Below are 21,088 nucleotides of genomic sequence, written 5' to 3'. Positions count from 1 at the left end.
AAGGGTGTCAGTTTCTACCATGGAGGTAACCCTTGCACATTTTGGTGAACATCAGTGGTAGACTTTGAAGGCTTTTTCTTTCCCAATTTATCACAAAGGTTAGACGTCAGTCAAGATCTTTTACTCTAACGAATGTAAACCATATCTTTATTGAGCTGGCTTTGTGCACAGAGGCATTGTCTTGCAGGAACAGGTTTGGGTCTCCTAGTATGAATAAAGGGATCATTTAATGCTATTGTATCCAAGGACATCTTAGGCAATTGTGTGCCTTCAACTTTCTGATAACAGTTTGGGGTACCACATATGGTTAAAAAAGTTAGTGGTCTCAACACAATTGTCCTTCTTTATATATCATTTGGATTTTATATACCTTTTATACTTAAATGGAAGAATTTTGAGTCATCAGCAGTGTCACAGACATACTCTCCTGAGTCCTCAACTCTGCTGTGAAGAATCTTCAGTCTCCTGTATGGACCTTCTATTTTTAATTTCATATTTTGATTTTCTTGAAGTTTCTGTCCGTCCTTGAACCAAGTCACTCTTCCATTCGGACGCGAAAGCTCGCAACTGAGGACAATTTCCTCTGGAACATGTCGATCAAGGTGAACATCTTCCTTGGGATAGACAATCATTACAGGAGGCTCTGTTGGGAAAAAGTAAAAAAAAAAAAAAAAAAAAGAGAGTACACAAAATAGTGTTTGCAGACTAATTTGAATACAGACTCACAGAAACTGGACAATAGAAGATGGGAATACTTTTTTCTTCAACTGTGCTTCTCTGCTCAACAGTTATAAATTGTTAGATGTAGAATTACTAAACCTTGATCCAATCCTTAAAAGCTTGAGCCAATCTATCCATTTTTCACTGAACTCCCTTATCATCAAGGTGTTTTCACCAACAGAACTGTTTTTTTTTTATTAAGTCTAATGACTTTCCGAGTAAAACAGTAGTTTAGGAAATGTTTAAACCAGCTATTATGTATTAACATACATATGTACAGGTCTTTCATTATGGAGTGTGATGAGTGTATAATGTAATAGAGAAGCATTTTATTTTCAATGTTGAATATGCTAAAGGTACCCACCTCGTACATTAACCTTGAATATTAAGGCACTGCCTCCTGCTCGACATGTGTATGCCCCAGCATCTGCCATTCTAACAGATTGGATAATTAGTTTTCGCATGGTGCCTTTAGTCTCTATTTCGACATTCGTACTGGTCTGTATCTCCACTCCGTCTTTGTACCACTGTGTAGTGGCGTCAGATCTGGACACCTCACAATGAAGGAAGAGTTTTTCTTGTTCCACTACATTCCTGTGGAGCTCTTCCTCAGGGATATAGGCAAATGTCACAGGAGGTGCTGCATAAAGAATACGAATTACACAGTTTTATTTCTTGAGTCCTTTTTCAATACATATGGGTTGCATGCATTATCAAGTGCTGCAGATGTTCCCCACTCTTAACAGCCAGCAAAATGGACAGAACTAGCATTCAATAAAGCTTAATGAGGATGAATTGCAGTTGAGCAGTGTAATAGACATGCTTTCCCCCTTGATCTTCTTCATAAACAGAAAGCACAAAGAAGATGGGTAGATTGCAAACGTGACAGAAATGTTGCAAATGGCTTTATGCATCTGTTTTAGAAAAATGATCTAGCATTTACAGAAGCAGTAGAATGGATCCATAGCGTTCAACCAATGAAAGTTGGACAGGACACAATGATGAATTTGTTAGTTATGTGGCAGTGGTTCGGATAAACTTTGGATGTCACCTTTAATTTCCACATAAAACTCGCTGATATCATCAGCCGTATTACAACTGTAAACGCCATAGTGTGAAAACGTTGCTGACAGGATAACCAATGTCCTCATGGTGTGCTCTGATTGGAAGAAAACTCCAGATTGAGGTAAGAGCTGAGTCCCATCCTTGTACCACTGGACCGGAGCAGTAGGCTCAGATATCTCACACTGGAGAATGATAGGTGAGCCTGCTTCAAATGACTTGGTCTTCTCATTCTCAGGGACAGCTGTCAACGTCACTGGTGAAGCTAGGAGTGTTTTATTCATTCAAAGAAATGGGATTACTAGATTTGTACACAGACTTTCTCTGCCACTTTTTGTTATGTGGCAGTTTACTAATGGATGAGGGGGATAATGACAGTAATATGAATATGATCTTTTCTTCTTCATGTTATTATGAAAAGGGCTTTTTTTGTTAAATGGTGTTTCTGTAATATATGGTACATTTACCAAGCAATTAGAATTAACAGTGAGAAAGTGACAAATATTCTCATGGTTTTTACCTCTTAAATAAAAAATACCTTTACCTTTAAAAAAAAAAAATATATATATATATATATATATATATATATATATATATATATATATATATATATATATATATATATATATATATATATAGGCATGAATTTATTTTAGGGATCTGTCATTTAGCACTAACTACATTTAAAATGGTTTTCAGTGTTTGGTTATTTACATTTGTTTGTTAAAGTTTTATATAAGCATTTAGAGGATGAAGCGTTATTTGACATGTTAGTGGTTTTGAGAAAGTATGTGGACTCAAAATCACCTGCAACATCCACCTTGAATGCTATACGATCATCGCCAGCTTCACAACTGTATGTGCCTGAGTGTTTGAGCTCAGCTGATTGGATGATCAGTGCCTGTATGGTGCCGTCTGATTTGATGTCAAATCCATTCTCTTGAAAGAGTCGCACTCCGTCTTTAAACCAGGAAACTTGGGCAGAAGACTCAGAGATTTCACATTGAAGTATAATGGGGCAGCCTGCTTCAATTAACTTGTTTCTTGCCACCTCTGTAAGGGCTGAGAACCTTATGGGAGTAGCTATAAAAAAAATGTGAAGGTGTAGAAAATTACTATTGAATTAAAAGTGTATGAAATCGGAACATTTCTTTATGTACTATTTTCATTTGGATTATCCAAAGGAACTCATATTAGTCAAGGAATATGTTCTATTTTTTAAATGAATAAATTAGTTGTTATTAATAAATAGCTAGTAAATAGTTGTTATTAATAGATGTGAAGAACTTCTGTAGAAGGTTAGACACAGGCTCGGCAAGGTTTGAACATAACTTTTGAAAATCAAAGATAGCTTTTGCAATCGAAGTGTTGCATGCAACAAACAAAAATGCGATTGGCTTGCTGTCATGTGACTAAGTAATGATTTTATATAACAGCCGCTTTAGAAATGTAAATATTATAGCTGATATCTTCAATTCCTGTAATCAGATTTGATCGAAATATATATTACTGCAAATATGTTTTATTGATATTTTAAGTAATGGTCTTCAGTATTAGGAAAATCTGTTCATGCCTCCTCTCCCAATTATTACTAGCTCCATTGACACCGGGTCTGGTAGGAGGACAGGCAAACTTTATCAGGGAATTTGGAGACTAGATTATATACATTCAACAATTGCTGGAAAATCACCTTGACTGTCCATCTTGAACGATACAGCATCATCAGGAATGCCACAGATGAAATGGCCAGTGTCTGAAGGTTTAGTTGATCGAACAGTTAATTTCCTTACATTTTCATCTCTTCGGGTATCAAGTCCAATGTTTGAGAGGAGTTCTGTGTCATCTCTATACCAGCAAACCTGGCTTTTGGAGTCTGAGATCTCATATTTTGGAACAGTTGGTGAGTCTAATTCAGCGGACCTGTTCTTTTCCATTTCTGAAAGTGGTTTTAACTTCGTAGACGAAGCTACATAGTTGTGAGTGCCATAAAAAGAAAATAATTCTATCACTAAGATGATAGAAAAATATTAAATTTTTGAAACAATTTTTTTAAGAATCAAAGAATATGTAAATCACCTTTAATATCCACGTTGAATGCAACTGCATCAGCACCTGTGTTGCAGTTGTATGTTCCACTGTGAGATAATTCAGCTGACTGCACAGAAAGTTTTCTAATTGTACCTTCAGTCTGAAGCAAAACTCCAGCTTCAGATGACAGCTCATTTCCATCTTTGTACCAGCATACACATGCGGCAGCATCTGAGACTTCACATTCCAATTGAAATGGCTCTCCAACTTCAGCAGATTTGTTCCTCTGGGCTTCAGCGACAGTGGAGAACGTCACTGGTGGCACTATAGGCATCATTGTAGAAAGATACATTTGTGTCAGTGGTGTCCATGTCTAGTGTTAAGTGTATTGTTTCCCTAGAGACATTATTAAGAATGGCACCAAATCGTTGCTTTATTATGGTTATTTTGTCATATAAGAAAAATGATGGTGCATTAAATGCCAATAAGAACATACAAGCAACAATCAAACTAAGAGAACAATCAGACTATGATAATGTGGATGTGGATATTAGTAGCGCAAGAGTAAATAATGAAAGCTTAATAAAATCTAAACTCATTCTAAATAAAATCTAAACGCGAACAATCAGACTATGATAATGTGGATGTGGATATTAGTAGCGCAAGAGTAAATAATGAAAGCTTAATAAAATCTAAACGCATTCAACAATGACAAATATTGTTCTTATTCTTACTACTACTTGCATATTGGGCAATATTTTAATTCTATATAATTACCATTCAAATTCCTGGAATCTTGAATTTTACATGTTCTTAGTTGGTCCTACGAATTCAAAAGCTTTATGGTATATTTAAATGTGTAGGTCTGTTGTAATGTTGTAATGGTGGTGAATCTATTCATAGTGTGCAGTAGCATGTAAACTAATTTTACTTAGTTATGTCTGTTTTTACATGAATTATGTGAGACATTACATTATGTCTCACATTTACATAATCCTTCTTTATTTCTGCTGTTAAACACATGCAGTAAAACACATTTAAATAACAAACATCTTGGTCAGATGTTTAAAACAAAAATTTGAAATTTAACCCTGAATCTATTCAAATGACGTGGTCAGCACAATGACTATTAGTGACCATTGCATGACTGAAGGGGTAAGTATTGTAATCAGATGGGTTGAGATGGCAAAGATGACTGAAGAATCACCTGGTGGATCCACAGTACTCAGGATGTAGGTATCCCTTGTTTCGTAACTGTATACTCCCGAGTCAGACAGCTCAGCTGATTTGATCTCTTCTGATCCGATCTCTTCTGATGGCATTACAGCAAGACGCTCTTGAATTTGTTGTTGCTCTTGTCTGTACAAGCAGACCTGAGCTGAAGTATTTACTGTCTCTTTGTGTGGAACATTTTCATTGGCTTCTTCATTGGCTTTCATTGTATTCTTCTCAGTCTGAGTGAGTGATGAACCTTTCATCCGTGCCTCTAAAGAGTTCAATTTAGCATGTTTTAATTAAAGCAGCTTTGGTTTGGGGGTATGTTTTAAGTGTAAGATTGTCACTTAAGTGCAGGAATGTCACTAGAAAAACCACCATAATTGTAGATTTAAAGAATGGCAACAGGCCATACAGTGACACTAGAGTGATTTAAATGTCTTCTTAAATAGTATGCCTATTTTATACAAATATATGCTGTTATCATTAATACAAAATTTGTAATTAATCAAATATTGGTTGTTTAGTGAATTCAATTGTTTTTAGTGCGTTCAACATGGATTAAACTAGGTTTCAAATCACCTTTGACATACACCTTAAATTTTATGACATCATCCATTGCCTCACAGTTGTACATCCCTGTGTGGCAGAGCTCTGCAGTTGGAATGACCAGCCTTCTAATGCAATCCTCTGACTGGATCACTAATCCAATTTTTGTTTGAAGTTGTATTCCATCCTTAAACCAACAAACTGGGGCATCTGGGTTTGATATTTCACACTGTAGCACTAGAGGCATGCCACTTTCAATGGTCTTAGTCATGCCAGACTCAGGGATTGGTGCAAATTTTACTAGCTTAGATGTTGGTGCTTCAGTTTGGGAAAAAATAAAGCCATGTATTAAAATAATGATACATTCATGGCAAGCATATCTATGTTGATTTATTTGCTCTTTCGTAACTAAAGGATGTCTGAACATTTGTGTTAGATGTGTTTCTGCAAATTAATAGTATGCTAGACACATAGCCTTGAGTCACCTTTTACTTTGTCTTGATGGATCACAGATTGATTCTTGGTCTCGGTGCTCAGGACCTCTTTGTGTGGAATCTTTGATATCTGAGCAAATTGTTCCTTTCTCAGATTAGACATCATGTTTTTCCCATCTTTTTGCTGGACTATTAAAAGATCTTCAAGCGCAGATATGTGGGCCTTCTTTTCAGAGACTTCACACAGGTCTTTGAGACAGGCTGCTTCACAGACCTTCTCATTGGACATTTCTTGAGGTGCTGAGATATTCACCTTTGTAACTAGAGTGTGTCAAGTTACATATAGAAAGATTTGTATTACTACTAAGAAAGAAATGGCTGACATTTAATAGTAAAATTGTTATCTCAAAGGTAGTTATTCACTAAGTATATTAAATGTAAAAAATGTAATGTATGTGTTTATATGATTATTTCAAATACCATGGCATTGGTCATTGTTTATGGTCATGTTTTTTTTTTGTTTTTTGTTTTTTGAAAAGATGGTTTTAGTTAGATGTGAATGTAATTTCTTAATGGATTAATTTGTTTAAGTGTTTTAGATCAAGTACCTTTATATAAACTGAATAAGGAAACCTGATAACTTATAGAGTTATGTTGGCAAGCCATGCAAGTAATCGTTTTTAACCAATTTTTAAGTTATTTAGATTGTGTTAATCAGAATGGGGAAAAAATGACATTTAATTGTGTTTAAAATGTTGGCAATGGGATGTACATTGCTCTCATCATTACTTGCTGAATGATGGAGCTAACTATTTAAATCACCTTCACGATCCACCTTAAATGCTAAAACATCTTCATCCGTGCATATGTCTTGTACTTGTAAGTAACTGCTGTCGTCTTCTTGAAAACTGCAAGTTGTTTCCTGTTTAATACATTGAGGCTGGGGTAGTTCTTCATCCTCATAGATGCAGAATGGAGCAGTGGAGTCTGATTTCGTAACCTGCACTTGTTTTAGACTGCTTTCCTTAATGTTCTCCTTCATTAACTCAGGAACAGCTGTAAAGCTCAGGCTTTCCTGAATGATGTTGCTCTTTGTAAACTCAGAACACTTTGTGAAGCTTGAGCTTTCCTTACTGATTTCAGTCTCCTCTGACTCATAACATGACAAGCTCAAGCTCCCCTTAATGATCTCGCTTTTTGCGAAATCAGAACCAAGGTTTGTGTTCTCAGGCTTAGCTGATTCAGGATCTGCTATGAAGCTCGAGCTTTCCTTAAATATGTCGCTTTTTGAGACATTAGAACTGTCTGTGAAGCTTAAGCTTTCTTTAGTGTTCTCGGTCTTGGACGAACCAGGGTCTGTTATGAAGCTCAAGCTTTGTTTAATGCTCTTGATTTTTGAGACATTAGAACTGTCTGTGAAGCTTAAGCTTTCTTGAGTGCTCTCAGTCACAGCCACATCAGGAACAGCATTGACGGTCAAACTTTCCTTAAGGATCTCACACTTTCTGAGCTCAGGGATGTCTGTAAAGCTTAAGCTTTCCTTATTGACCTTTGCCAACTCAGGAATTGTTGTTTCCTGGCTTTCCTTTAAGATTTCATACGTAGAACCATCGGTGACATCCAAGCTTTCCTTAACGATGCTGGTCTTTGCAATTTCAGCGAAGGATTCAGCTATAGTTGTATGATGTGCACAGAGAAAAGTTACAGTGGGTTTCCACTTTCTTAATTAGAAGCTGATTAAACAGTTGCTCTCAATGATTGTTACTTTCAAGATTTATAACATAAAAGAGAGAAATTAAGAGAGACGACCATATGACAGAGTGGTCTAGAAACAAGTCACACAGGTCAAGGCAACAAGTCCAAAAAAGCTTGCTAATGCTGTAAAGTTATTTTTCTGCTTTTTTCAGCATCTCATTTCATTCATCATTCATTCATTCATTTCTTCACATTTAAATCATCTATTCAATGTTTCATGTAGGCGTTATAGACATTTCAAGACATTATGTTTGTTCTAAATAGCATTAAAGAAGATGACTGAAGCAAATGGATATTTTCCTGGTGTTGATATACTTTAATTAAGAATATAATCTAAACATTTTCACTTGATTGTTAGCTGGGAAGAAAGGCTTGCAGACCAACTGGATGTTGGATTAAGATAAAATAGCAGGGATTAGTTTGGGAAGTGCTTTTAAGAATGGGTAACCAAGGTGCATAGATTTAACATCTTTAGGCACAGCCTTAGAAAGGTTACACACCACTATTGTTAGTGGCTCAGATGCACTGGGTTAAATGTGCTTAGGGTGGGGTAGCTGTTGTATCACCTTTCATATCCACAGTGCACTGGACAGTGTCATCATAGTGCTCACCCTTGTACACTTCAGGGTGAGACTGCTCGGCTGTTAGGAAAGCCACAAAGAAAACAATAAGCTTTCTAGCTTTAATTAGTTCAATGCTCCATGTCAAGAATGGGGTACAAATAATAGTGGTAAACCACCTTTGTCTGCATTAAACTGGGTGTGATCATCTGGCGTCCTTGACAGGTTTATCCCAGTGTCTGGTGTCTCAGTTGAATTGATGCTAAAAGTTGTTATAGGCAAGTCACACTTAATTTGAGATTGGGATTCAATTCCATCTTGTGATAGTATCTCTCCCTTGTCTTTTGTTTGGTAATTATATTCATTGGCATCCAGGATTTTGTATTGTTGTGCAATACAGATGCTTTCCCCAGTACCTATATTCTTCTCAACATGAGGGACATCCAGCAGTTTCAAAGGTGGTGCTAAAGACGATCATTGATAAAGAAATACTTTATGCAGTTTTGGTGACTACTAATCAAAAGCCAACAATATGTTTTATAGTGAAAACACACAGAAATTATACAGAGCATAAAGTTGTTAGTTGGCACGCTAAAGCATTCTGTCAGTGGCAAAAAAATCAAAAAATCACCTTCATCTTGTACATTTAACCGGATGACCTCATCCCTTCTCAGAGAGTCTTGCCATCCGGCCTCGGAGGGCTGCTCTACTTTTACAGCAAGCTTTCTCCTGGTATCCTCCATTTTGATATGAGGTTGACTTTTTGAGAGGAGCTCTACTCCATCTTCGTACCAACACACCTTAGCTGGTGGGTCTGAGATGTCACAGTGTAGCTCAGTAGGGTAGTCTGCTTCAAACAGCCTGTTCTTCACAACACCTGGGAAGGCTGAGAACTTCACTGGTGGAGCTTATTTTGGAATATACATGACATTAATACTTAAAAAAATTAAAGAAATAATTTCCCAGACTGACTAATCTGTGATCTCTCAGACCTTCTGCCAAAAAGCAAGTTAAATATAGAATGCAACACATGTAACCATAGTTTTAAACAGCTGCCACAAGACAAGATGCAAATGTAAGAGGCATATCCATTAAAGCAGTGCTATGAGGCACATATTCCATTAGTTTGCTTATATTTACTTATTAATGCAGCTTTGGCTTACTGGAGGGACATGCTTCCCAGAAAGCCACCAATTACCTTGAATATCCACAGTAAACTCTACAGAGTCATCAGGCATGTTGCAGCTGTACAATCCGGAGTGGCTGGGCTCCGCTGATTGGACTATCAGCATCCTTCGTGTGCCTTCTGCCTGTATGTCCCAGCCAGTGTCTGTGAGAATCTCTGTTTCATCCTTATACCAGTAAACATCTGCTGTAGGATCTGATACCTCACAGCAGAGTTCAAAAGAGCTGCCAGCTTGAATGCATTTACACTTCTCAACTTCTGAAACAGTTGAGAACCGCACTGGCACAGCTGCAGATGGCAATTCATGAAAAAGAATTACAGATGTTTACATTAATATTAAAGCAAACAACAACATTTAAATGTGAGTACTGAAAAAATTATCTCTTCAAGGGTACATCTTTGTTTTATGGAGTACAATGTTGCTTTAAAGTTTGTGAACCCTTCAATGTTTTATATTTTTACATATATTTGACCCAACACATCATCATATTTACATACAAGTCTTAAAGATAAATCAAATTAACCCAGCAAACAAAAAATTATTGTCATTGTCCAATATTACATATCTGTGAGTGGCAAAAGTATGTAAAACTTTGCTTTCAGTAACTGGTGTGACCTCCTTGTACAACAATAACTGCAAGCAAATGTTTCCGTTAACTGTTGTTCTGTCCTGCACAATGGCTTAAAGTAAATTTTTGCCTGTTCCTCAGTATAGAAGAGCTTGAACTATGTGATGTTGGTTGCTTTCCTCACATGAACTGCTTGTCTCAGGTCCTTCTACAACATTTCTACTGAATTAATGTCGGGACTCTGACTTGGCCAGTCCAAACAATTAACTTTGTTCTTTTATAACCATTTTTTGGTAGAACAACTTGTGTGCTTGTAGTCATTGTCTTGCTTCATGATCTATTTTCTTTTGAGATTTAGTTCATTAACAGAAGTCCTGACCTTTGTTTTAGAATTTGCTGGTATTTTGCTGTCCTGGACTAGAAATAGTAAAACAGGCCCTAGTCATGATACTACCACCACCATGTTTCACAGATGAAATAGAGTTCTTATATAGTAGTGCAATGTTTCCTTTCTACAAATTGTAATGTTTTTAAACTTCAGATGGGCAGCAATTGAGTGCACCATCAGGCGATAACTGAGGAACATTAACATTAGCCAACATACAGTAAGAGAGTGCTTCAGTTGCTTAAATGTTACCCTTTGTTCTTTAAATCGAACAAGGCACTCACTAACACTTGATTGTCATCCCATGTATTGAGAAAAAAAAAAAAAAAAACTAATCTAAACTGTTAATCCTAGAGGTTCACATGCTTTTGTCACTCAAAGATATGTAATATTTGATCAGTTTTCTCAATAATAATAGTAATTTGATTGGTTAACTTTGTCTATGTTTGTCTTGTGTAAAAATCTGATGATATTTGAGGTCATATTTATGGAGAAATCTAGAAAATTCTACAGGGCTCACAAACTTTCAAGCACCACTGTAGCAATGAAGAACAACTAAAATAAGTGGAAGATTCACCTTTGATATCGACTTGAAACTCAATGACATCATCTTTTGTTGTGCACTTGTACACACCAGAGTGAGACAGGGTTGCTGATTCTATAATTAATCTCCTTATACAGTCTTCTGATTGGAAGTCTACACCAGATGGGGTAAGAATTTGCTTTCCATCCTTGAACCAGCAAACCTGCCCAGATGAGTCTGATATCTCGCACTGTAGAACCATGGTGTCTCCTGCTTCAATGCACTTTCTCCTCTCAGTTTCGGGAGCAGCTGTGAATCTCACTAGTGGAGCTTAAGATATTTGAAAGTCTTTTTAATCATTACATTTCACACTAATATTTCATGTTAACACTTTAAACATACATATATACAGTATATATATATATACAGTACAGACCGAAAGTTTGGACACACCTTGTGTGTCCAAACTTTCGGTCTGTACTGTATATATTATATATACAGTACAGACCAAAAGTTTATATATATTATATATACAGTACAGACCAAAAGTTTATATATATTATATATACAGTACAGACCAAAAGTTTGGACACACCTGCTCATTCAAAGAGTTTTCTTTATTTTCATGACTATGAAAATTGTAGAGTCACACTGAAGGTATCAAAACTAAGTAGCCACCTTTTGCTTAGATTACTGCTTTGCACACTCTTGGCATTCTCTTGATGCCTACTTTGAAGAACCTACAATATGACATATTTTCAGTTCACTTTTTTGTTATGTATATAATTCCACATGTGTTAATTCATAGTTTTGATGCCTTCAGTGTGACTCTACAATTTTCATAGTCATGAAAATAAAGAGAACTCTTTGAATGAGAAGGTGTGTCCAAACTTTTGGTCTGTACTGTATATATATATATATATATATATATATATATATATATATATATATATATATATATATATATATATATATATATATTTTTTTTTTTTTTTTTTTTTTTTTTTAACTATTTAAGCAGAATGTTTAATACTACAAAAGATTGGCATTAAATAATCACCTTGGATTTCCACATTGAACTGGATGGCAGCACCTTTTGTCTTGCAGCTGTACACCCCAGAGTGAAAAAAATGTGCCTTCTCGACTACCAGTGCCCTTCTAGTTCCATTAGCCTGGAAGTCTAGTCCACACTGTGGGAGAAGTTTTGTTTCATCTTTGTACCAGACGACCTGGGCACTTGGATCGGAGAGCTCACATTGCAGTACTATTGGATATCCAGCTTCAATGGACTTGTTTCTATCCACATCTGGAAGTGCTATGAACCTCACAGGTGGGGCTATGGATGTTTTGATCATTAATATATATATTTCAGTACAAATAAAAGGATCTTTTCATTAATGGTTTTGCTGAGCTTTATTGTCAGTTTGTGCAATTAATCCACACCTTCAAGCCACACAAAATCTCAGATTACCATATAATTACACTTAGTTACTTACCTTCAACTTCCACATTAAACCTGATGACATCATCAATGGCGTCACAACTGTAAACCCCAGAATGGAAGAACTCAGCTGACTGGATGACAATTCTCCTCATTGTTCCTTCTGATTGAATGTGAAGACCTTCATGTGAATGCAGTTCAACTCCATTCTTATACCAGCGGACTGGTGCTCCGGGGTCTGACAGCTCGCAGTAGAGGACTATTGGATTGCCTACTTCTACAAACTTATTCCGGTCCATCTCAGATAGTGGAGTAAATTTAACTAATGGAGCTGCATATTGAAAAGGAAATTTTTGCCAATTATAAGCATTTTTTTATACTCTATTTTCCAGCCCATAAAACAGCAGTCATAAAACACACACAAGTGCTTACCTTGTATATACAGTGCTGCTGAATCACGAATTCCATATGCAATAAAGGTGATTTCAGCTCCATTGTCAGTGTCTCGCACCCCTCGAATTCGAAGTGATTGGTGTGTACGAGACCGTCTAACGAGAAACCGTTCATCATCCTGAATTTGGTTGCCGTTCCAAAACCAAGTGCCTATGACCGAGGCAGACAGCTCAATGGAAAAACTGGCATCTTGGCCCTCAGGCACAAGTGCATCTTGTAGAGGTGCTTGTATTTTTGCTACTGGAACTAGAAAAGTTATAAGTATCTCAGTATCAGAATCAGTTTTTCTTTTGTAATATATGTGGTTTGCACATAAGGTATTTACAAAACAAAGAACCTTCAATAGTGAAATTAAATAATCATTTAAAGGAAAAAAAATTGTTGGCAGTCGATGCAAACAATATGCTGACAATTTTTTCAATAATTGTTTTAACATAATGTTACCCAGATGAACTCCTCGAGGGAACTCCACATATCCGCTTCTTCCATATTTGTTGATACTACAGATGCGGAATCTGTAGTCAGCCTCACATGGAACACTGTCACCAAGAATTTCCACTGAGGTTGCCGAGTCAGTGGTTAGGCACTGGAGCCACTCCTGGGAACCTATTTCCTGTCTCTCTAAGATGTAACCTGAGGGTGGATTCTTCCGACAGTCCTGTGCTGGAACCCAGGACAGAAGTGCTGCATTTGCACGCTCTGTGTTTATCTGAACCCCCACAGGGCAGCTAGGTGGACATTGCCTAATCGCTAAAAAAGAATAAAGAGCATACAACAGTAAAATAATCGAATACCTGAAAAATCCAGACAACCTTTGAAAGTACTCATTTTGGCTATTTAAGGCACACTTGCTAACAGACATTTAAAAGATGTGCAAATCTGGATGACAAAGCCACCACCTATATAATTATGGTGGCAAAAAACAGTGATATCTGACACAAATTGGTGGATCAACATTAACAGTGATCTCCTACATATATTATTGGAAGAAGCAAGAAAAAGTATTGCTAATTCTATGCTATCTCCATAACATTTTGAAGCTGAATAGAATGCTAAATGACCATAAATGTGATTGCAGACTCATGTTATCTTCAATTTCCAACAAATGTTTTGTCTAATTAGTGTGCTGCTACAAATAATAGAAGTGGGTAGTGGGTAGATCACCAATAATGGGATCACAAAGAGCAAATGTCTTTTTTTTTATTAGGTTGGCTAGATACACTACTTGCAGAGAAAAAAAATAGCTTGGGGAAAAAGCAATGACTACAATGAGTCCCAAATCTTCAAGATGTGGTGTAAGGGAGCATTTAAGTTATGATGATAAATTATAATGCTAATGAGAAGTAAGTAGTGACCCAAAATATTACAGTCTGCCAAATCCACCAGATATTTATAATATGCACTAGCGCTAATACACATCCATGCATCTGCTTCAAAATTACACTTTTATGATTGTCATTAAATACAACAAAAGCACACAAACTCTCTGATGCATTCATGTACTTTTTTCACTGGTTTAGTCTGGGTTGAAAAAAAATAATTGTGGCATTTTTTTCTTATTGGATTGTGAAGAACACAGGGTTCAGTATGAAAATATGAATACTAACCTTTGACCCTTAGTTGAGATGATGTCTTTGATCTGCCAACATAGAAAATGACCGTGCCAGAATCTTGAGGTGTAGTATTAACAAAGACCAAGATGTGAGTTCTCCCAAATGATTTGAGGATAGTCTGATGTGTTTCCCTCAGCTCTGTGCCATCTTTGTACCAGTGAATATCCATTTCCTCCTCTTCTACTTCCACACAGAATGCAGCATTTTCCCCTTCCAGAACATCTACTTTTCTGGGCATCTTTCTTACGATTGTACCTAAGAAAACGGTGCAAAACTGTAAAAGGTGATAAAACTAAAATCTATTACAGATTTCGATTTTTCCAATGGTGACATGTGTTGCTTTGAATCCAACTTTAGAAATCGTTGCTATTTACCTTTGACAGTTACCTCAGCTATGCTTCTTCCTCCATCTGGCATTTCGCAGAGGTAGATTCCATCATCATCAACTCCCATGTCACGAATTGTAAGTCGGCGCTTTGTTCCCCACTCCTCCATCCCATATTTGGCCCCTGGCTGTAGCCTCCTATCTTCTAAATACCATGTGATGGGCACAGAGTCCTCCGGTACTTCACATTCAAGAATGGCCAGGTCCTGCTCCCAGACTTCAAGGTCATTGAGGGGTTGCTTGAATCTTACAGGTGGTTCTAATGTTGTCAAGTATAGATAAGAAAGGTATTTACTCTTTTTTTTACTGTTGGTGTGGGCATGTTAAATTAATTTTCATTTGACCAACTAATTAAAGGGTACAAGGGAAGTCTATTAAGAGACGAGCAACGTTTAAAGGTTATAAAGATATAGCGACTAATTTAGGAAAAATAAATATTAACAATAAATAATTCTGTAGGGCTGCTTTGAGACAATGTCAACTGTTAAAAATGCTATACGCATTAAATTTAATTGAGTTGTTTTTAACTCCCCTACAAGAATCATATTCCCACATTTTTTTATTAGATAGAGACGAATCTGTAACTGAGTAGTAATAGTTACTTTATTAACTATAGTCACTGTAATTGAAAGTTAACCAACAAACAATTTGTATGTATTTTGCTGACTGTAGTCACACTAATTCCATCTCCTACACTACAAAATGGTTTTATATGATGGTTCATTAGCAGTAATTAATGCTTTTACACCCTTTAAATTGTATGAAAACTATATAGTGCCTGGTGTATTCCAGCTGGTTTATGAACAAAGTTAAGACTGTGTAGATGATAGAATTAAAGTTTTTTTTACAATATATGCATACCTTTAACAAAAAGATGTACTGCACTTAAGGTTTGTCCTGCAGTATTGGATGCAGCACAAACATACACTCCATTATCCTGCTGTTTGCAGTAAAGTACTTTAAGTGTGAAGTATCCCTCTCTGTCTTCATATAAAAGGTACCGCCTTCCAGACAAAATTATTCTTCCATCTTTTCTCCATATGATTTCTGGTTTGGGCTTTCCTGTCACATAGCAACGGAATTTTGCATGCTTTCCTTCTGTCACAGCAAACATTTTTACTTTGGCTGAAGATGGCAGATGGTCTCCTTTTAGCCTTGTTACAACATGGCTACTGCCTCTCTGTTTTCCGTGGTGTGCTTTCCAATGGCCATTAGTGTAACCATTGCGGTTTCCATCATCTTCGTGTCCAGGGCCAGCATCCACCAACAGCACAGCTCCAGCCAGACTTTCACCAAACTCATTCCTTGCTTTGCATGTGTACACTCCGCCATCAGGTGCCCGGGTTTTAAAAATCTTTAGCTGAAACCAACCGCCATCCTGGTACCCGACACTAAAATGTGTACTCTCAAAGATGTCATTTAGCTTCTTGCCATCCTTCTCCCACACTACCTCTGGCCTAGGTTTTCCCCACATCTTACAGGAGAAAACCGCATCATCTCCTCGGCCAACTCGCGTAGACAGGGGTTTGATGAGAAAACGGGGCTTGTTCTCTTCTCTCAGCTCCATCTCTTGAGCTTCACCTTCTACTTTCAGTGTTGCTGCAGCATATGTCTCCCCTATGCTGTTTTTAGCTTTGCAAATGTACTGGCCACTGTCTTCAGCTGTCACCACAGTGATGATGAGATTGTAAACATTGCCATCCTCAAACACACGATATCTGCCACCTGGATGGATTTTTTCATTGTTTCTCTCCCATATGACTGCTGGTCGGGGATCTCCAGCAATCTGGCATTTAAGGACTGCATCAGTGCCGCTCTGCACCACCACAGGACGAGGGTAGGCCAGGAACCGGGGTGCTCCACCGAACACATCCATTTCTTTTCCCTTGCCAGCTTCACCTCAGCCTGTGAGTTATGCTTTCACCAGAATATCTGTAGCAGCTGTGACTGAATTAAAACATGGTGAATTTATTACATTTATGAGCCAATTATTTATATAATGCAAAACAATTAAAGCAGGAGTTCTAAACTCCTAGTATATTCACTGATCCTTATGATCACCGAGCCTATTAATATACAATTATAATGTAAAATGCTGTACACATGCTCACAATGCTTTACCAATACATTTCTATATATTAACATTTGACATTACATATTTAATTGTATCCATCATCGCTTAACTTTGAATTTTAAAATTAAAGTAATAGTTAAAATAATGTAGATTTATTTTATTTTTTTCAGTCTTGGAGCAAACAGTAAATGTTTTTCCATAATTAATTGGTGAAATTATTATTAATTAGATTATTGCTCTGAATTATTTATTTATTTAAATAATTGTGGACATAATGCAAACTTTACTTGCACTAATAGCAGTGATCATGTAATGAGGGCACTCCAAGCTAAAACTGGATTAGTGAAAGAGTAATGAATGTGCATGACTAAGCACATAGGTTCATTTATAAACCTGCCAATCCCTGGCATTTTCTCAAATGTAATATGCCTTAAAGATCTGCAACAAAAACACCACTTATATATAATATTTTTGAGACAACAGTTTCATGGACACCCCTGTTAAAATTCCACATACAACAAGGGGTCTGCAGACCCCAGGTTGAGAAACCTTGAAATAAAAACTCTGATTTTGGAAATTCAAAATATCTGTCACTTAATGTTTACATAACGTCAGAATGAGGAGGAAATGTAATCTCTGACTGAGAATGAGACTAAAGATTGTAGAGTCTCTGGAGATGATAAAAAACATGTTTAAAAACATCCTATAGCAGTTCTATGGGTAGAAGCTCATTGAGAGATATCAGAAGAGAATGGCCAGACTGGTTTCAGCTGACAGGAAGGCTGCAGTAACTCGATCACTCTTTACAATCATGATAAGCAGAAAAGCATCTCAGAATAAATGAAGGAACTTGAGGTGGCTGGGTTACAACAGCAGAAGACCACATTGGCTTCCAGTCCTAGAATACACTGGGCAAAGGCTCACAGACACTAGACAGCTGAAGATTGAAATAAGCCTAGTAAGGTTTTCCCAGGCTTCCAACTCGTAGCAATTCATGCTACTGTGAAATTTACTGAGATCACGTTGGAAATGAGTTTTAGATTAGTAAATGTATGACAATTCATTTTGCTGCTGCCACAGGATTCAAAACTAGAACTCAATTAGCAAACAATTAACCCAGTCTAGAGTTTGCAGAGCTGTAATTTCTGTAATGTAATAAAAATAATTACATCTCAAAAGCTAAATCCACAGCCAAGAGCTTACTAATCAGGCCTCAGAAGACTTCTAAATTCTTAGACTGATAGCGTAGTGTTAAAACAGTGTTCAAAACCAGTCATCACGCATTAGCAATTAGCTCATACTGTGTTTAAATGGATAATCAAGAAAGCAGTTAATTGTTTAAAATGCTTCGTCTTTCTCTTTTATTATTTCATATTAGTTTCCTTGTGAGAGATAATTATTTATTGTTGCACTTATAACAAGTATATCAAAATATAGACCATAAAACCAACTATATAAAGTTGCAGGCTTGTGAGATTTCTCCCCTTGCATGAGTGGGTCGAGATATGTGTACTAGTGCCATTTAGTGACTGAGGAACAGGATTGAATTTCATTATGGTATTTACTCCCAGAACTTTCTAACACATTTACTCTGTGTGTTGCATGTTGTGTGTATGTAGCCAACAGTCTGGAGGTGAACAGTGCTCACCACACAAATCTAGCACAGATGGTGCTGTAATTCAATGGGAAAGTGCTTTATATAGTCAACCCTAAATAAAGAACTGCAAAACAGGCATGTGTCAGGTATCACAAAGAACAACCTATACAAACGTGTGCACATACAAACACAGGTCTCACACACAGCAGACAGGTGCAGTACACAGCCTGAAAGAGAGCTGAAGTCAAAATATGCTCTGCCTTCATCACACCCTTCTTGGCACACTCGTTATGGAATTCAGCTCTTAAATGTCATTGTCAAAATTAGTTTCATTTGTCATTTGTTTAAAAAAAAGGAAGAAAAAATACATCAAACGAACACATGCACACACTGTCCTAATGACGTATTTGCTCTAAAATATCCTCTTGAGTTTCTATTGCCGCTTAAGTAATGTAGTTCTATTTATTTCTAGTAACTATTTTCTATTTCTATACTAATCTCATCGTCAAATGTTTATTGGTGATTCTCAAGTTTTATCAGATTGATGATTCTTATAGCAAAAAAAAAAAAAAAGAACCTACTAATCAGATTTTCAGCCAATAATAGTTGTAGCTCATATTTAGTTAAAACCTTATACCCATGAGACCTCAGCTCATGAACTTTGCCAGTTTTAAAAATTCTATATCATCCTTTTTTGAATTCATTTGCTATTGCTGTTTAAACAGTGTGTTCAAAACTGTATTATTATCATAATATCTAGTTATCCGTGTTATATATGATATCTAGTTATCCCCAAAACGAATACATAAAATACGAAAAAATTATAATATGCTAATTAATTCAATAATAATAACGCATAAATATCAGGCATCAATCACCAGTCACATAGTATTTTCAGAGATTTAAACAAAAGGTTAACGACAGGGATTAACCTCATGTTTGGGTTTCTGTCTTAATTAGACTAACCTCTGACCTGCCTGAAGCTTTACTTCACCAGCCTTCCAGAACTTTCCACTTCTTAGTACTCAGGGGTCTTTTTGTAGAATTACATTGTGAATCGAGCCTCTGATTGTTCCGGGAAAATTAAAAACCAGCTCCTCTGGATGCTTGCTTCCGGCTGTATTTTCCTGTTTTCTTTGGGTAAATCCGTCCACAATTCGATAAAAAGCCGATTCGGAGCAACAGTTGCTTGTAGCTGTCACCTGCCCATTTTGTCGGGCTTTTGCCAACCTGGTACATGTATAATAGCAGGTATCCTAAACAACGTTAAACAGCCTCTTTCTGTATTCTACAACAGTTCCACAGCCTCTGCGGTGTTCAGCTCTGTGACACCCCAAGTGTCATTGTTCGTGGAAGACCGTTAAATGCTTTTGCAGCTGCTGCTGTCCCCTAAAAATACTGGTAGCCCTGATGACAGCAGTGAAGATAAGTTAGGCCCTCCATTCACTTGCTTGTGGTGGTTATATATAGATTGGATGGCTTGTTCAAAGCAGATTTCTTAGCTTACTTCAGGAGTTGCAATTAAACCTAAGGAGAAGGACAGCACCCTGAAGCAGCTTGATTACATTCAACTCACCATTTTTTAATCATTGGAGATGATTAACATTCGTGCATACAATAAATACCTTTGTTGGATATGATTAAAGACATTCTGCTGCCCTTCTTTTGCTTTTTAAAATTTAGTCTGGGACCGTTGTGCACGTGCCATGTGGCCAATGCATATGAGAGCATGAGGCATTAAACCTCAGCTGTTTAGAGACTCACATCTCTGTCTCACACTCTCTACTCTGGTTTCAGCCATTGGAAGTAACTCGATCTCACGCTGAGCTCTTAAACTCCAGTCCTGGCAAAAGTACTAGCTGCTTTATACAAACTTACAGGGATTAGCTTTCCCTTTTTTCTAAATTTCAATATGCCCCCCAGCTGCAGAATGGCATTAGCAAGTGCATCATGTCTGTATTTCTTTCTTTTTCCAAGATGTTTGTCTACACAAGCAGCTCAACTTTAGTATCAGTGAACCCTTGTTAGCGTCATAATGCACATCAGGTACATTCTTGCTGTTATGTCTAATGGCTTTAAACTTTTTAATGCTGTTTTTGTTTTACATTCCCTTTTATTTCTAATTAATGTATTATTGCTCTCCAAAACACAAGAAGATCTTGACAATAACAACACTGTGTTACACAGCATACAGTCACTGTCGGGTCAAGCCCACACCCTTCAATACGACTTTGTGATACTTTTAGCTCTCTAGGAATACAACTGTTTGGCATGGTCGTGGAAGTTTCCATTAAGGTGCTCTGTGATCATGTAAGAAGCGTGATATAATTGCAAAAGGCAACAGACTCTCATTTTCTCACACAATCCTCTGACTTCAACGGAATTCCCCTTACAAATATTCGTCTGGGTCTAAGGTATTCAAAATGTCAAGTGTAAAGCATCAATTTACTTGTGCTGTACAATTTAGAAGCTGCAACCCTGACATTAAGAGACACATTGAAAGCTTTTATTTCCTAGCTTGTTTCCTAACACATGGCAA

General features: G+C 36.9%; 1 protein-coding gene across 12 annotated transcripts in view; it reads right to left on the bottom strand.

Annotated features, from left to right (window-relative positions):
• The window catches only part of obsl1b (obscurin like cytoskeletal adaptor 1b), a 36,466-nt gene extending 16,522 nt beyond the window's left edge, over window positions 1–19,944 (bottom strand). For 2 of the 12 annotated variants that reach the window (XM_083537414.1, XM_083537419.1), the window contains exons 1-23: window positions 19,516–19,944; window positions 15,740–16,825; window positions 14,868–15,137; window positions 14,488–14,748; window positions 13,325–13,630; window positions 12,860–13,126; window positions 12,483–12,758; window positions 12,047–12,322; window positions 11,041–11,316; window positions 9,522–9,797; window positions 8,955–9,230; window positions 8,503–8,787; window positions 8,330–8,404; window positions 6,831–7,679; window positions 6,060–6,329; window positions 5,608–5,892; window positions 5,018–5,296; window positions 3,859–4,134; window positions 3,473–3,748; window positions 2,590–2,865; window positions 1,772–2,047; window positions 1,085–1,360; window positions 371–643 (exon numbers count right to left, since the gene is read on the bottom strand). In XM_083537414.1, the coding sequence (XP_083393540.1) occupies window positions 371–643; window positions 1,085–1,360; window positions 1,772–2,047; window positions 2,590–2,865; window positions 3,473–3,748; window positions 3,859–4,134; window positions 5,018–5,296; window positions 5,608–5,892; window positions 6,060–6,329; window positions 6,831–7,679; window positions 8,330–8,404; window positions 8,503–8,787; window positions 8,955–9,230; window positions 9,522–9,797; window positions 11,041–11,316; window positions 12,047–12,322; window positions 12,483–12,758; window positions 12,860–13,126; window positions 13,325–13,630; window positions 14,488–14,748; window positions 14,868–15,137; window positions 15,740–16,754 (7,195 nt within the window). In that variant the 5' untranslated portion in view covers window positions 16,755–16,825; window positions 19,516–19,944. The remainder of the gene's footprint in view (window positions 1–370; window positions 644–1,084; window positions 1,361–1,771; window positions 2,048–2,589; window positions 2,866–3,472; window positions 3,749–3,858; window positions 4,135–5,017; window positions 5,297–5,607; window positions 5,893–6,059; window positions 6,330–6,830; window positions 7,680–8,329; window positions 8,405–8,502; window positions 8,788–8,954; window positions 9,231–9,521; window positions 9,798–11,040; window positions 11,317–12,046; window positions 12,323–12,482; window positions 12,759–12,859; window positions 13,127–13,324; window positions 13,631–14,487; window positions 14,749–14,867; window positions 15,138–15,739; window positions 16,826–19,515) is intronic. The other 10 variants (XM_083537420.1, XM_083537418.1, XM_083537421.1 and 7 more) reach the window with 10 other exon arrangements.
• Window positions 19,945–21,088: the final 1,144 nt, after the last annotated feature.

The sequence above is a fragment of the Silurus aristotelis genome (assembly GCF_946808225.1).
Source record: "Silurus aristotelis genome assembly, chromosome: 3".
NCBI classification, from domain to species: Eukaryota; Metazoa; Chordata; class Actinopteri; order Siluriformes; family Siluridae; genus Silurus; species Silurus aristotelis.
The sequence above is the reverse complement of the archived record's forward strand: the minus strand, read 5'-3'. Positions and strand labels throughout refer to the sequence as shown.